We start from the raw sequence: 13,888 nt of genomic DNA on the forward strand, positions 1-13,888 counted from the left end.
CAACTCGCCTCCGTCAGGTCCATACAGGATCTCCCGAGTGGATCTCTGCACACTACATTTCGGAAAACTTCAGCTATTACCATGCCCCCGAAAAAGAGACAGTCAGACGCTGTGCGTCGCAAATCGCGACAGAGCGATGTTCAACGTGAGGATCCTGCCAGCCAGGTCGCGCAGGACGGGTGCTAATGAGGAGTAGCTGGCGACCCGATCCCTAATCGAGGAAAGCGACGCTATAGACCAGGAACGGTTGCTCTCAGGGAGATCCGGAAATACCAAAATGGCACCGACCTTCTGCTGCGGCGTCTTCCCTTCTCACGCCTTGTACGTTTAGACGAATCCAGTCAATATCCAAGAGCTTCACACGTTAACTTTCCCCAATAGGTTCGCGAGATTGCTGAGTCGGTGAGGCCTCGAGGCGAAGCTATGCGATGGCAGTCACAAGCAATACAAGCACTGCAAGAAGCTGCCGAGGCTTTCTTGGTTCACCTTTTCGAAGATACCAATCTCTGTGCGATCCACGCTAAGAGAGTCACCATCATGCAAAAGGATATTCAGCTTGCAAGGCGAATACGCGGCGTGTGGGGCGGCCTTGGCTGAGCTTCTCATGGTCGACGAGGGCTACCGATCTATGGGGCTCGCTACTGGTAAAGGGGACCGAGCCGCCGTGGTGACTACCCTTGCTCGCGGCTATTCGCTCCCCTAAGCTGGGTCCTTTCCACGAAATGTATAATTTCTCTGGCTTTGATCTGTTTTATAATGGTTGTGCGGATACCCATTCTGGGATGGCGGTTTCTTGACTTTTCTTTTTTGTAGGGTGGGGAGTTCTAGGCGTTGGCGATGCTTCTTTATAACTTGAACCAAGCTGAGCGATGCGCGTGTCAACACCTATGGGGATGACCATGCGGTGTGACATGTGTATATGAATGGTTACGTTGGTGGGTAGAAAAACGTCAGGGCAATGACGGATCGTACCTTGACGCCCTTGAGATCCTTTCAAACATGAACGAGACTTAATCATCAATATGAACACTTACAACAGTGGCTAAATTGACGAGGATCATCTGCCTCAACGTGCGGGAAAATTGACTCGAATGTGGCGTATCCGGGGTAGTTATTTTGGAAAAATACCTGAATAAATTGGAGGTGATCAACTGTACTTACGTCATTCATAGGGTGATGCAATGCACCTCAGCTACTCTGGCAAAGAAGAGCAGCTTAGGTGTAGTAGGTGCCGTGGGCACCTAGGCTAGTAATTAGAACCTTACCTAACATAAATCAATTAATGTAAGGTACCTTAGAAAGGTGCACATAATAAGCGTGCCAGGTAATCCGCCGACTCTTCGCTTGTACACAACCCGCTGGGTCTCCCTCGTTCCTTCCCCAGATGCAACGTTGATCAACTTCGTTTTCCATCTAAGCTCATTCGATTCAATGAGCGGCCTCCTTTCAGCAAGATTCGCCGGCCGGCGCCTGGCTTGGCCGATCGGCACTGGCGTTTGCGTTGCCTACTCGTTGGTCTGCCGACAAACGCCTGGTAACTTTGGCTCTCATCTCACCTCGACCGCGCCGTCCCCCAATCGTGTGCAGCATCACCGTTCATATGGAAGCTTGAATCCAGAATCGATGAGGCAGCTTTCACGCGGCAGTATTTATGGTATAAGATCCCCCCCAAGCGCCAAGCGGGTTTCTCATGTTGGGCGTGCCTTGTTAATGCTGCCATAGGATTTGGAGCTGGACTTCTCGTCGGCTTCCTATCGCACACTCTGGTTCTACTTACCGGCCTAGCCATGTTCACCGTTTACGTACTTGCTACCGCCCCCCATAGAGCTCACTCATCGGGTTATGGTTCTTTTATTTCCGTGCTAATAATCGTTTTCACAGCTTGCGCATCGATACGGCTTGGACTTGCCCCAGCTTCTCGGTTTGAAGAAACATCTAAACAAGGCTATTCTGACGAAACCTTTCCACAATGCTGTATTCCGACTATCTTTTGCAGCTACCTTTACTCTCGCCGCCTTCGTCCGTTTCTAGGCCTGATAGCCTCAGAAAGGCTGCGTTTCCCGTGTCAACCACGCTAGGGTCAAGGGGTCATTCTGGAAATAGTCCTTCGTTTTCTGGAAGATGTCCGCGTTGTGCTTGTTGAGCCACGCCTTCTCTTCCGCTGTCAAGAGACTGGGCTCAATCAAATTTTGGCAGTATGGGACCATAGTGACGTGCTCGAACCCTAAGTAAGGCTTGTCACCAAAGGAATGCTTTGTCTTGACTTCGGTGACCATTGCGACGTTCTCGATCCGAATGCCATATGACCCGTCCTCGTAGAATCCTGGCTCGATCGACACTACGTTGCCTGGTGCAAGAGCCACTTCGGCAAACTGAACTCTAGTGCCGATACCGATGGGCCCCTCGTGTACGTTGAGGTACGACCCAACGCCGTGGCCAGTTCCGTGGCGATAATCGAGGCCCTCTCTCTGAGGTACAAGCAAAGTCAGTTACCCATCTCTGCGAACCAAGGCTATGATTCAACACATACCCATAAGTGCTGGCGAGCCAAGCAGTCAAGCGCAAAGCCAGTTGTGCCCTTGGGAAATATCGCGGTGTCTAATGCAATATTCCCCTTCAGCACCAAGGTGTAGGCGAGCTTCTCAGCTTCCGTAGGTTGTCCAAAGTGCAGGGTTCTCGTAGTATCGGTGGTTCCATCGAGGTACTGAGCACCAGAGTCGCACAGGTAGATGGAATTGGGGTCGATGGTGCTGCATGCCCCTCGCTCCGGCTTATAATGAATCACAGCGGCACTAGGGAGAGATTAGCAAGAGCCAGGAAGGTTGGTTTCACATAATGTTGCCATGGCCCAGGCAAAGCGATGTTCACCAGAGGCAGGAGAAAACCGAACTCACTTTGCGCCAGTCGAGGAAATGGTGTCGAATGACAGGCCGACGTAATCTTTCTGCTTTGCGCGCAACTGTTCGAGCTTATCGCCTGCCTCAACTTCGTCCAGCTTGGCTTTCTTGGCTACAAGCTGGTCTTCCAGCCAAGCAAAGTACTCGATCAAGGCAGCGCCATCGCGAATGTGACAAGCTCTCATGCCAGCCATCTCGTTCTTATTCTTGACAGCCTTGGAGTCCCCGATAGGACTTCGTACCTCATCAACTTGACCGTCTCCGCCCAGGGAGCGCTTCAATGCCCAAGATGCCTTGTTGGAGATCATGAACCTCTGAGATGTGGCTCCAGTTGCTGGCTCGGCGGACTTGACTTCGGAACGTAGAGCGTTGATTGCATCGAAAATGGCCTCGTAGGGCTTGACAGCGACGTCATTATCCGCAAGATAGGCCTGGGTCTCTTTTCCGAGCCTGGAATCATCAACGTACAGTGTTGCTGAGTCGGGAGTAATGATTGCGTATGAGAAGAAGACGGGATTATAAGGAATGTCGTCGCCGCGGAGATTGAAAAGCCAGGCAATCTCGTCAAGCATTGACACAACAAAGGCAGGCGAGTTCTTCTTTTCCAATTCTTGGCGTAAGTCCTTGAGCTTGCTTTTGACATCCTTGCCATTGAATATATCGGGCAACACTTTGACGGGGTTCTTGGGGCGAGCCGGGCGGTCAGTATCCCACACGAGGTCTACCAGATTTTCATCCAAAGGAAGAAGATCACGGCCGCCAGATCTCTTGATCTTTTCAGCGAGCTTCTTGGCTATGGAGCCTGTGATGAGTTCGGGGTCAACACCGACAACCTTGCCACCAATAGATTGTTCAGCAGACCATTCTTGCCATGTAGGAACATCTTGGAGACCTTGCTTCAGCAGTAACCAGTTTTGATCAAGCTGTTTAGAAGCTTGGTTGAAGTATCTTCCGTCGGTAGCCAGCGCGGCCTTGTCCAAGGTGACGACTGCGCAGCCGGCAGAGCCACTGAAGCCAGAGATGAATTCCCGGCGACCGTCGCAGCCAGCGATGTATTCAGAGGCGTGAGAGTCTTCGGAGGGGATGACTACATGTTGAAGAGGAGGGGATCAGCAACAATACTACAGCAGCGCAATCGGGTGAAGATTGGCTTGCGGTGATTTATCCATACCGTAGACGTCGACCTTGCGCTCTTTCATCAGCTCCCTGAGCCTCGAGAGGCGGCTGGTAGTGTCAATCCGCTCCATATCTCGGGTTGGGACTTGGTGTAGTGCTCGATGGCGAAGGCCAGGAGAGGAGATATGAAAGCCGGCGGGCGATGGAGCGGGCGAGGCCCAGACGCTGAGGCTACTTGTGGGAAACCGGTTGCTGGTTCGGCAGACGAGACGAAAGGTAGGGCGAAGATTGATCCAGAGCATGAGGAGAGGATGCTCGAGGAACGACCAGGACGGTGCAATTTCACCAAGAAGCGGAGGTTAAGGCAAAGGTAAATGGAATAACCAATGTGGCTTGACCTGCGCGGGGGCAACTAACTCCACGGGCAGCGTCGGGACAAGTAGGTAATGGAAGGAGGTGACTGTGACGAATCCACGTCTGGACAATGCTGCAGCTCAGGTAGGTGCCTTCCTGATAGTGGGCCTTGACAACAGGTACACAAATGCACAGAAACCAGCTCTCCTTCCACATTCGACGGTGCCCCGCACCAGCTCACGTTCAGGGAGAGGGGCAGATTTCCGTGACTGCCCGCCCGCCCTCAAGACAGCGGGGAGTGCGAGCATGTGGCGTGGTAAGGTGGGTAGGTACGAAGTACCAAGGCACCACGTTAGGTACCTATCTTATGCACTTTAGGTAGGTAGGTAGTTAGTGGGGGGCACGTAGGTAAGCTTACAGGGAGACAGTACGGTGCCTGCCCACTTACCATGACTTGTTCATCTCTTTAATTGTATAAACAGGAACTTGAGCTGGTTCTCACCAGGGGAATTCTTTGGATAGGCGTTATTCCCTTGTAACCGGTTTGGAGCAGAATCAAGGCAGCAAGTCGAAGCAACATCAGGTTCTCTGTAGAAACGAGAATAAATAATCTGCAACCATCTGAAGCATTCATGCTGTTGATTTTCCAGTTCTTTTGTTCTTCTTTCTTAGTAGAAAACATTTCTTGTTCTATTCCTCGCCAGGTTGATTTGTCCAATGCCTCTGAAGCTCGTGTCACTTAGTCCTCTAGGCGACCCACCTGCATCTTCTCCGAGCTTTCTCACACTTCACTTTGGGTATGCGGCCTGCATTTATGTTTACCCATAGCCTCAACTTCAAACTGTGCACTCAACAATACGAATCCTGACCTCGCACGCCGTACTGCGCCCGCTTACTCGCGTCGAAGAACGTACTCACTTTCGAGGATACACTTGGGTATCAATATGAGAACAAAACCGACCAATATTTGAGTGCTTCATCATTCTACGCAAACATGGAGCCCCAGCTGCCACTCACTATACAAGAGGCAGAAGCCGTGAGTCTCGCACCCATCTTCGACAGGATAGCGACGATACTGACAGTCGCGTCACAGTTAGTCTCGGCTCTCTACGAACCGTCGTCCCCTGAGACCATTGCGCGCATCCAAGAGACGCTACATCGCATGCAAAGATCCCCTTCCGGCTGGTGGATCGCCCGTGATCTCTTAGGCTCCGCCGATGACAAGGTCAAGTTCTTCGGTGCCCTCACCCTGATTGTCAAGCTGAACACTGAAAGGTTGTATATTACCTTTCCAGGTTCGACCAGCACCACTACTAACATCAAGACTAGCTCCTCACTGTCAAAGGGCGATGCTTCGGAGTTGTTGCAAAACCTCGTAGGCTGGTTTGTAAGGTCACTGGACGACGGTTCTGGTGCCATGGTCGTTAGGAAGCTATCCTCGGCTTTGGTAACCTTTTTCCTATGCTTTCCCACCCAGTGGGAGCTTTGCATCCGCCACCTCTGTTTCTCCTTGTCTGAGGATGTAGCGTTGTCTCAAGAAAGAGTTGATGAAACCATTGATTTATCAAGCGTCCTCCAAACACTCCAGCCTCGAAGCCTTCAGGCCGCACTATGGTTTTCAGGAGCACTGATAGATGAAGCAACGAAAGTGGAAATGAACTCGGCAAAACAGTGAGTATCGCAGTCTTCGTGGGCCTAGTCTTTTCACTAAAGGCGCGGTAGCATGGGTTTGTATGAGAATCTCATGCGCAATGTTCCAGACGCCATGGTTCTCATGTCTCACGGATTTTCATGTCGAGAATCTCCAGATCCAATGAGCCACAGCTTACAGAAAGGCACCATAACTTGTTTACAGGTAGGCAGTCATCTCCGCCTAATAGCGCGAATGCCTCACTGTTATGGACCAGTCGCTGACCACGTGTTGTCTAGTCATGGGTTTGGTTTTCTCAGAGGGTGTCAGCACACAATGACGAGCTAGTCCATTCTCTTCGGGCACTGGTACAGCCTACAATCACAGCTTTGAGCGACGCCGAACTGTACGAAGTGGCCGTGGAGTTGCTCTCCGAGATACTGTCAAACTACTCGGGCTTCTTGACAGATGATCATTATGAGTCTCTCTTTTCTCTTTTTGAGACCCAGTGGTCTCATGAGCGATACCAACGTCTTGTCCAAGGGGACTTTGACTTTGATTCCGTCCAATTCGGGCAGCTTATGATCGCTCTTGGCGATTCCAAGGTTGAGAATCTCATCCACGGCGTGGATGCCCGCTCGTCGCGTTTTATCGCACATCTTCGTGGGCTCCTTTCGGCCCAAGGATATCCTGTCAGCGAGGACAAGATCTTCGTTCCTGCCCTCGAGTTCTGGTCCACCTATGTTGAAACATTGACAGACTGCATTTACTCTGAGGAAGAGGGCTCAAAGGCATGGGTCTCTACGGCTACCTCCCACGTCCTGGAAGCTATATCGACCGTTTGGCAACGAATTGCATACCCAGCTGCCAGTATTCTTGCTGATTGGGATTCGACTGACCGCGCCGGTTTTGGCGATGCAAGGAAGGATGTTGCTGACCTTCTTCAATCGACCTTCACCGTGACTGGGCCTCCCTTGATCTCAACTTTCGCCAACCTGACTCTTCAGTCGTTGTCACCAAGCGCCTGGTCTAATCTCGAGGCTGCAGCGTTCTGTCTGGGGTCTCTAGCCGACTGCGTAACCGGAGATGCCAGATGCGACGAAAGCCTCAGAGCGGTTTTCTCCTCGCCCTTGTTCGACCTTCTTCAGACATCGGGCGAATCCATGCCGGGTCGCACCCGCCAGACCTGCATATCCCTGATTGAAAGATACTCTGATTACTTTGAGCGCGAGACCCAAAGCCTTCCAGCTGCCCTGAACTTGCTCTTCTCTGTCCTCGCTGATCCCTTACTGGCTGGGCCGGCCGCAAAATCCATTTTACAGCTTTGTTCGTCGTCACGTTCCATCCTGGCATCGGAGGCTAGCGCATTCCTTAGTCAATATCAAGGCATTGCTGCGCAAAGTCAGCTGGATTGTATGGCTGTTGAGCGGATTATGGGAGCCATAGCCGCTGTCATCCAAGCCATCCCAGACGAGGGTACCAGATTCGATCATCTTGAGTCCTTACTCTCATTCGTCCAGAAAGATGCTCGCTTGTCGATGCATCTACTGTCTTTACCTAGACTTCAGAGTGGCGCATCAGGCAGCGGAACGGACATTCATCGCTGCTCGACGCTGGGCGACCCGTCAGAACTTCCCCTTCACATGGCCTTGAAAGCTTTGAGATGTCTCATAGGCATTGGCAAAGGCCTGCAGGCTCCGGGTGACGTGCCCCTCGATCTGGATAGCGAGAAGGATGTCCCAGTGACCGACGGCAGCTCCAGACTTGGTCAATTGCAGTCTGGGATTATGTCAATGATAGTACAGCTTCAGAGAGCTTTTCCACAAAGCGACGAAGTTTCCGAGAGCATTTGCACCATTTTCCGATCGGGGTTCTCAGAGTCGGACGCTGGTCCCTTCGTTTTCCCTCCAAGGCTGGTATGCGACTACCTCACTGAGCAGACACCTCAGACACCTCGAATCGGCTACTTTGTGAACACTGCTTGTTCCTTTCTCAGCTCATTGAGGAATATGAAGAGTGGCGACGTGGAGGAGGTAAGAACGAAACTCCTCCGATGGGTCATTACTCTACTACAGCAACAACCAGGTAAGGTCATGCTTGTCTTGATTCCAAAGCCATACTGACAGTATCGATGGAATAGAGCCAGACAATGATGTAGAATTGGCGCAGAACGGCATCGAGTTTACGAACCGCTTGGTCTCGCGAGAGCCTGGTTCCCTTTTCCGTCCGGATTGCCTTCCGCTTACCGAGTTCTTCTTCATCTATGCTCTGCGGATACTAGACGGGCGCGAACCACTGCCTAAAGCTGCAGCCGCGGATTTCTGGGTTCGTTCGCCAATGCGCAACGTATAATCTTCAACTGTACTAACCAGCACCAGGCCACATTCATGGCTCTTAAGCCCACAGATGCGACAATAGATCATGCGATAGCTCAATTAGGCCCGTTGCTAGCTCAATCTATTGTTCGTAACATCGGCGGAACTGCCTCAAGGAGCGAACTCGACAGGCTAAGTGAACCCCTGAAGAAGATGGTCAGCAACCAAGCCAAAGCTCGTACTTGGCTTGAGCAAGCCTTGTCGGACCCATTATTCCCAAGCCGGCAGCTGGCTGGCGATGAAAAAGCAGTGTTTCTCAAGAAGATTATGAAGTGGGTTTGACTTTCTTTGTGAAGTGTGAAAAGAGTATAGGAATTTATCGCTGACCATCTCTGACAGTCTTCGTGGAGCGAGGGGGACCAATCAGGTGGTGCGAGACTTTTGGCTTGCTGCACGAGGCTCAAACTTCGCCTATGCCTCGTGAAGAACATGTTCCAGAACTACAATGTCTCAACAACCCGCCAGCCTTCCTCCTACAGTCATAAATGATTCCCATTGACGGTGTTCAAAGCTGTGGTTCACAGGAATGAGCAGTGATGGTACATTATATTACAAATGCTTTACAGCATGACAGGCTACGAGGTGCCTCACCGAGCAAGTCTTGGGACAGAGCAAAGGTTTCACAGCCCGGTGGCTTCTCTTACTAAGACCATGGTTTCGTTGGCATTAAGGCGGGCCTTGCTGGCACCCTTTGCTTCGACAGCATCGAGATAACGTCCCTCGTCAACGGAAAGAAGCTCTATGTAGCGCTCACGGATTCCGCCAAGTCCTTCAATAACAGCCTTGGAGACGGCTTGTTTAAGATCTCTGAGGGACGCATGGGAAAGAGATTCGGCGAGCTGAGTTGGGTTCCTGGCCGGAGCATCAAAAATAGAGAGGATCTCCAATAGGTTTGATACCCCCGGCCGGTTAGTCGGATCATAGGAAACATTATTGGAGGAGTCCGTAAATGCACTCATAATCTTGGCGTGGATCTCTTCCGGCGTGTCGGTAATAAGGATACGTGACCTTGGGTCCTTGGCCGATTTCGACATCTTCTGGGTTGGCTGTTGCAACGACATGACCCGGCGTGTCGGGGCTACACCTCATTAGGAATTCGTGCCCTGAAGATAGATGACGACACGAAACATGGCTAGACAAACTCACACGTGATGGTCTCAGGAGATACCAGGAGAGGGCCGAAGTTGTGGTTGAAATTTGTCACACATTCGCGAGCAAATTCCAAGTGCTGTCTCTGATCATCGCCGACGGGTACATGAGTGGCCCTGGACGAAACATTAATCAAGTGCGCTGCCCCTAGTTTCCATAATAGCTGTAGGTGGCGGGTGAATAGCATGTAGCGCTTCGGAACAACGTCAAGTAAACATACCGGTGGACAAGGATATCGGCAGCCTGCAGGACAGGATATGAAAACAGACCTAGCTTCAGCGAGGCTTTCGCGCCTTCATCGAGGATGGTGGCGTCAGTTGAGAGCGACAGCTTGCTCTGTTGAGAAATGTCCGGTGTCAGTAAGTTGTTCTACTATTTACGGAACGGCGAAGTATTAGACCTTCCATTGTGTCATTCGTGACAAGTAGCCCATCGAGGCTGTACAGCTCAAGATCCACATGAGCTCAGAATGTGCCGGGACCTGATGTGTAATTTGTTAGTATCTTCGGGGTCAAAGCGGCTGTAGTAACGGAGGGATGAGTGCCCAAACAAACGGCTTCGTATCTATGTGTGTGTATGTTTGTAAGAGAAAGATGTAGAGATGTTCATCGTAACATACAGACGATTGATAGAACAAGGTCGAGCGTTCAGGGTTAATACCTGTAGCCAACAAAGCTGCCAGTGTTTCCCGTTTCCACTGCCTCAGCTGCCCTGCCTTCTGAGGCACAGTGATAGCGTGCAAGTCGACGACAGAGTAAACAAGCTTGCAGCTTTCAGCTGGCTTGCCTTGGAGCTGTACCCATTGTCGGATAGCACCGGCGTAGTTGCCTAGGTGCGGCGTTCCTGTAGGCTGAATGCCCGAAAAAATGACTTGGTGGTTCCCAGTTGACACGTCGCGGCGTCCGGCTGGAACCTTGAGCCGGTGGACTGCCCGCCTTGAATGCTGCCACATGAGAAAGAGCCGTGCTAACGTTTAGAGTAGAGAGGCCTGACTTTAATGGTTAATTTGACTCGAAATAGTACTTAAGCCGGTACGCTTACTTTATGATCTCAATGATGGGCACGAACCGGAAGTGTCGGGAGGTATAATCGAATTCACATATGCCACAACCCCCGAAGATTGCTGCAAGCCCAATGCCAGGTCACATATGCCGTTTTGTAAGTTCAGGATGGTTAATAAACATGAGCCCACTAGCCTTAGAAGTAGAACTTGAATAATCCAACGCATGGGGCAATGGACCGCTTATTGCTATTCAGTCCATATTGCTATAGCGGGGCGCAATGGACTCTGGGCGCATGGCGTACCTGGTTGCCTCAGCCTCTTCCGGGGGACGGTCGAGGGCCCTGTGAGAATACATGGCAAGTAGATCGAAGGCGCAAGCCTATGTGAACACAAAAAAAGTAGCAGTCGCTGACACCATTCGACGAGAGCCAAATTTGATATTTGCTGATTTACAGGGGACACGCTCACAAGAGGGTCCCTTTTCAACTATTTAGTACACAGACAGAGCCTTCTGTCACCTTTTTTCGACCGCCCTCAATCGTCTCCTTAAGCACTACACACCAGCCTACACGTCGACCCATGGGTGGCCCGATTTCTCAGGCACTCGCGGCTGCCTTCCTTTTCGCCGCTTCGTCTTTCTTCCATTGAGTCTGAAGGAACCGCCGCTCACCCTCTGATCGCTTGCCACTGTCCTTATCGAACCGGACCGTGGCCAAGAACTCCTCTACTTTCTCAACTGTATCAAGCTCCCGGTTTTGGCCAATGTGTTTCCACTGCGAATCAATTGCCTCAGTCGCCTCTGGATCGATGGCATCCATAGCCTTGCCGACACCTGGGAAAAGATTAACACATTAACATTTGTATCAAATGAGCAAGTATGAACCTGCTCGCTAGACGTCATGCTTTGTTGCAACCTACCAAGCTTTCCAAAGTCCCACACATTGGCCTTCATACCAATGCCGTAGTACGCGTGCTTCTGGAGAAAAGCAAGCCACAGCTGAACCGTCTCAGGGTTTCCATCACGGATTTGGACGAGACGACGCATCGTTACACGCTCGAAGTTCTCCTGTGACTTTTTGAAAATGAAACTACTCCGGGGAACCGTCCATCTTTCAGTGATTCGAGGCAGGGGTACCGGGCCGAACGCTGGGAGCTTCAGGTAGTACGCTGCGCGGAGGGCAAAGTCGGAGAAGAACTCGAGGTTCCTCAGACTGTATGAGCGCAACTGTAGGTCGCATGAAGGAATTCCGTACTCGGCTTCGCGACGTAATGGCTGGAGATAAAGTGCCTGGACGCCTCGAGGGTATCTTGGTTCGTTTTCTTTCGTCTTTCCGAAGAAATGTCCCCTTGAAGGTGATAATCATCAGTCCCATTACTGCACGCAATATGACCCAGTTGGGGCGAGTGCTTACACAGGGTCAGACTCGCTCAAAGCCTGCGGTTTTCTCTTTGTGTCGACATCTTTCGAGGGTTGCGTTGCTGAGGTTTGCGGCGTCTCTGTGTTGAGTGAACGAGTCCATGATGGTCTTAGGGTGCCCTGCAGAATTGAACAGTTAATGAGTGAACAGCTTCCGCCGCGGGACAAGTATCAACGAACCTGTAAATGTGACCGCACCAGGCAGCGGGCGGTTGGCCTCAACAGTGTCGGAGCGCGCATCTTCTTCACACGCGTAGCAAGATTGATGAGCAATGCTATGCTGTTGACACGCTGAAAGGGTCGAATGAGGATCTCCACGGTAAAATCTCGAGGTACCCGCAAATTATGCATATGTGAGGTAAGCTGCATGGGCATTATCGTATTTTGACAGATTGATATCCACTTTATTGAATACCATCACTCTATGCATATGCTGATTTGTAACCTCCCTCTACTCAACTCCGTTACATTTGCTTCACTGGGTGATTCAGATGGAGCGCAATGCAGCATTCCCAAAACTGGTTGATTGCAAGGTGGTGATTGGATTAAACACTATGTCACTAGAATGTTCCTGTCACTCATGTCTTGCGTTCTCTACACCAGCTGCATGGAAGTCCGTATTCAATTGATTTGCGCGACTGTCTATCAGCCAGCGACTTCGGGTATCACAAAATTTAAAAGAGACATGTCTAGACACGAGAAGCAAAACGTGTGCCTGGCTACTGGCGGCTGCGCCGACGGCGCTCAACCAGCTTCTTGTAAAAAGCCTTCTTGCCGCTCGCCTTCTTCGTCTGGATCGCCTCATATTTGGATCTGAACTTGCCCGATGCCTTTTCTGCGCTCAACAACTCATCCACAAGGGTCTGCTTTCTCTCCTTGCGCGTCAAGCGGGCGCTGTGGAACTCGGTCGGGCCCTCGACAATGCGTCCGACATGAGCGTAGCGAGGCACCTTGGCCTTGAGGGATTCCTTCTTGTAGTGGCGCTTGGAATCGATGGCAGTTCCTCTCATGTGAAGAATCTGGAGGTCTCGCTTCAGCTCGGGATCGTTGGGATCCGTCTTAGGGATGCCGAACCAGCCCGGGCCAGCATTATCTTTGGCAGTCTGTCTGTTGTTAGTGTACAGGTCCATTCAACCGTGCAAACAGGGAAGAGTGTTGTGGGAAAATCTCAAGTCAGAGTAACTATGAAATGAATGATCATTTTGGCGTGGCAGGTAACCCAAGACGGGCACCGTCACCACATCAAGAAAATAAAGCAGGGTTTGCTTCTCATCAGAAGAGGTGCGTGATGGGGGGTGAGTAAAAATTGCTCAAGGCGCCGCAACGTACCTTCTTCTCCGCTGGCCTAGGATCGCGAAGCGTGATGCTTTTTGAGTCTTGTGCCTTGGGCTGCACCTTTGAATCCTCAGTTGGATTGACAGGTACGGCCTTGATGGCAATCAAGGCGCAATCCTTGGGCCGTGGCGGCTGCTTCGTCGCAAGGCGACTAGCCGCTTCTCTCAGAAGATCATCATGACGCCCATCGCACAGCTCTGGCATAGCGGTAATGTGCGATTGAACCGTGGGAGCTGATACGGGACTCAGCAGTGTAAGGAGTGGGATCGAGAGGAGAAAATTAGGCAAGTTGGATTCTAAGTAAGATTTTTTTTCGTCTTTAAAGGTCTGGTGGGGCAGTGGGATTTGACACGAGTGGACGGTGAGTTGAGGCGCGTCGCCTCGAGGTGGGTACTTTTGGTATTAGGTAATACTCCTGTCCCCAAGACTGTTATGTAAGCTTGGAATCATGACAGACCCGCTGGCCAGCTTGCAGCCTCGCATTGAGGCAAAGCACTGATTGACAGTCACGTCGTGCCTCGATCCTCAGCCACGTCATCGGCCACATGCAGCTCTACGTAATAACCCATCCATGGATGTGTTTTGTCCACCTTAGCTTCAACCAAAAGCGAA

At 51.3% G+C, this 13,888-nt stretch overlaps 7 protein-coding genes across 7 annotated transcripts; 3 read left to right on the forward strand and 4 right to left on the reverse strand.

Moving 5' to 3' along the window:
• Positions 1–81: 81 nt before the first annotated feature.
• Positions 82–597, forward strand: BDP55DRAFT_568021 (histone H3-like centromeric protein cse-4; the record flags this gene model as incomplete). The annotated part of the gene is made up of 3 exons (XM_060570635.1): positions 82–145; positions 197–321; positions 382–597. The coding sequence occupies 3 exons, from the start codon at positions 82–84 to the stop codon at positions 595–597; spliced, it is 405 nt and encodes a 134-aa protein (XP_060421857.1).
• Positions 598–1,278: 681 nt separating this feature from the next.
• BDP55DRAFT_39695 (uncharacterized protein) lies at positions 1,279–2,037 on the forward strand. The gene is made up of 3 exons (XM_060567246.1): positions 1,279–1,654; positions 1,723–1,802; positions 1,882–2,037. The coding sequence occupies exons 1-3, from the start codon at positions 1,432–1,434 to the stop codon at positions 2,029–2,031; spliced, it is 453 nt and encodes a 150-aa protein (XP_060421858.1). The 5' UTR covers positions 1,279–1,431; the 3' UTR covers positions 2,032–2,037.
• Positions 2,038–2,042: 5 nt separating this feature from the next.
• On the reverse strand, positions 2,043–4,144 carry BDP55DRAFT_735201 (metallopeptidase family M24; the record flags this gene model as incomplete). Its single annotated transcript, XM_060580290.1, has 4 exons — positions 2,043–2,468; positions 2,531–2,792; positions 2,895–3,984; positions 4,069–4,144. 4 exons carry the CDS (start codon positions 4,142–4,144, stop codon positions 2,043–2,045), a joined length of 1,854 nt encoding a protein of 617 aa, XP_060421859.1.
• A 1,217-nt stretch (positions 4,145–5,361) lies between these two features.
• BDP55DRAFT_568019 (armadillo-type protein) lies at positions 5,362–8,654 on the forward strand (the record flags this gene model as incomplete). Its single annotated transcript, XM_060570634.1, has 7 exons — positions 5,362–5,403; positions 5,461–5,642; positions 5,697–6,038; positions 6,090–6,222; positions 6,297–8,082; positions 8,138–8,322; positions 8,376–8,654. The coding sequence occupies 7 exons, from the start codon at positions 5,362–5,364 to the stop codon at positions 8,652–8,654; spliced, it is 2,949 nt and encodes a 982-aa protein (XP_060421860.1).
• Positions 8,655–8,783: 129 nt separating this feature from the next.
• Positions 8,784–10,736, reverse strand: BDP55DRAFT_39783 (tryptophanyl-tRNA synthetase). Its single transcript, XM_060567262.1, has 7 exons — positions 10,563–10,736; positions 10,141–10,509; positions 9,922–10,002; positions 9,742–9,857; positions 9,519–9,637; positions 8,964–9,450; positions 8,784–8,883 (listed from the first exon to the last, which is right to left on the reverse strand). The coding sequence occupies exons 2-6, from the start codon at positions 10,471–10,473 to the stop codon at positions 8,993–8,995; spliced, it is 1,107 nt and encodes a 368-aa protein (XP_060421861.1). The 5' UTR covers positions 10,474–10,509; positions 10,563–10,736; the 3' UTR covers positions 8,784–8,883; positions 8,964–8,992.
• A 187-nt stretch (positions 10,737–10,923) lies between these two features.
• On the reverse strand, positions 10,924–12,323 carry BDP55DRAFT_686832 (ribosomal protein S10 domain-containing protein). Its single transcript, XM_060576537.1, has 4 exons — positions 12,122–12,323; positions 11,937–12,061; positions 11,443–11,870; positions 10,924–11,356 (listed from the first exon to the last, which is right to left on the reverse strand). Exons 1-4 carry the CDS (start codon positions 12,314–12,316, stop codon positions 11,121–11,123), a joined length of 984 nt encoding a protein of 327 aa, XP_060421862.1. The 5' UTR covers positions 12,317–12,323; the 3' UTR covers positions 10,924–11,120.
• A 4-nt stretch (positions 12,324–12,327) lies between these two features.
• BDP55DRAFT_686836 (Fcf2 pre-rRNA processing-domain-containing protein) lies at positions 12,328–13,620 on the reverse strand. The gene is made up of 2 exons (XM_060576538.1): positions 13,271–13,620; positions 12,328–13,044 (listed from the first exon to the last, which is right to left on the reverse strand). The coding sequence occupies exons 1-2, from the start codon at positions 13,478–13,480 to the stop codon at positions 12,661–12,663; spliced, it is 594 nt and encodes a 197-aa protein (XP_060421863.1). The 5' UTR covers positions 13,481–13,620; the 3' UTR covers positions 12,328–12,660.
• Between the last annotated feature and the right edge of the window lie 268 nt (positions 13,621–13,888).

This window comes from Colletotrichum godetiae, assembly GCF_030913485.1.
Source record: "Colletotrichum godetiae strain CBS 193.32 chromosome Unknown BDP55scaffold_105, whole genome shotgun sequence".
Taxonomy (NCBI): domain Eukaryota; kingdom Fungi; phylum Ascomycota; class Sordariomycetes; order Glomerellales; family Glomerellaceae; genus Colletotrichum; species Colletotrichum godetiae.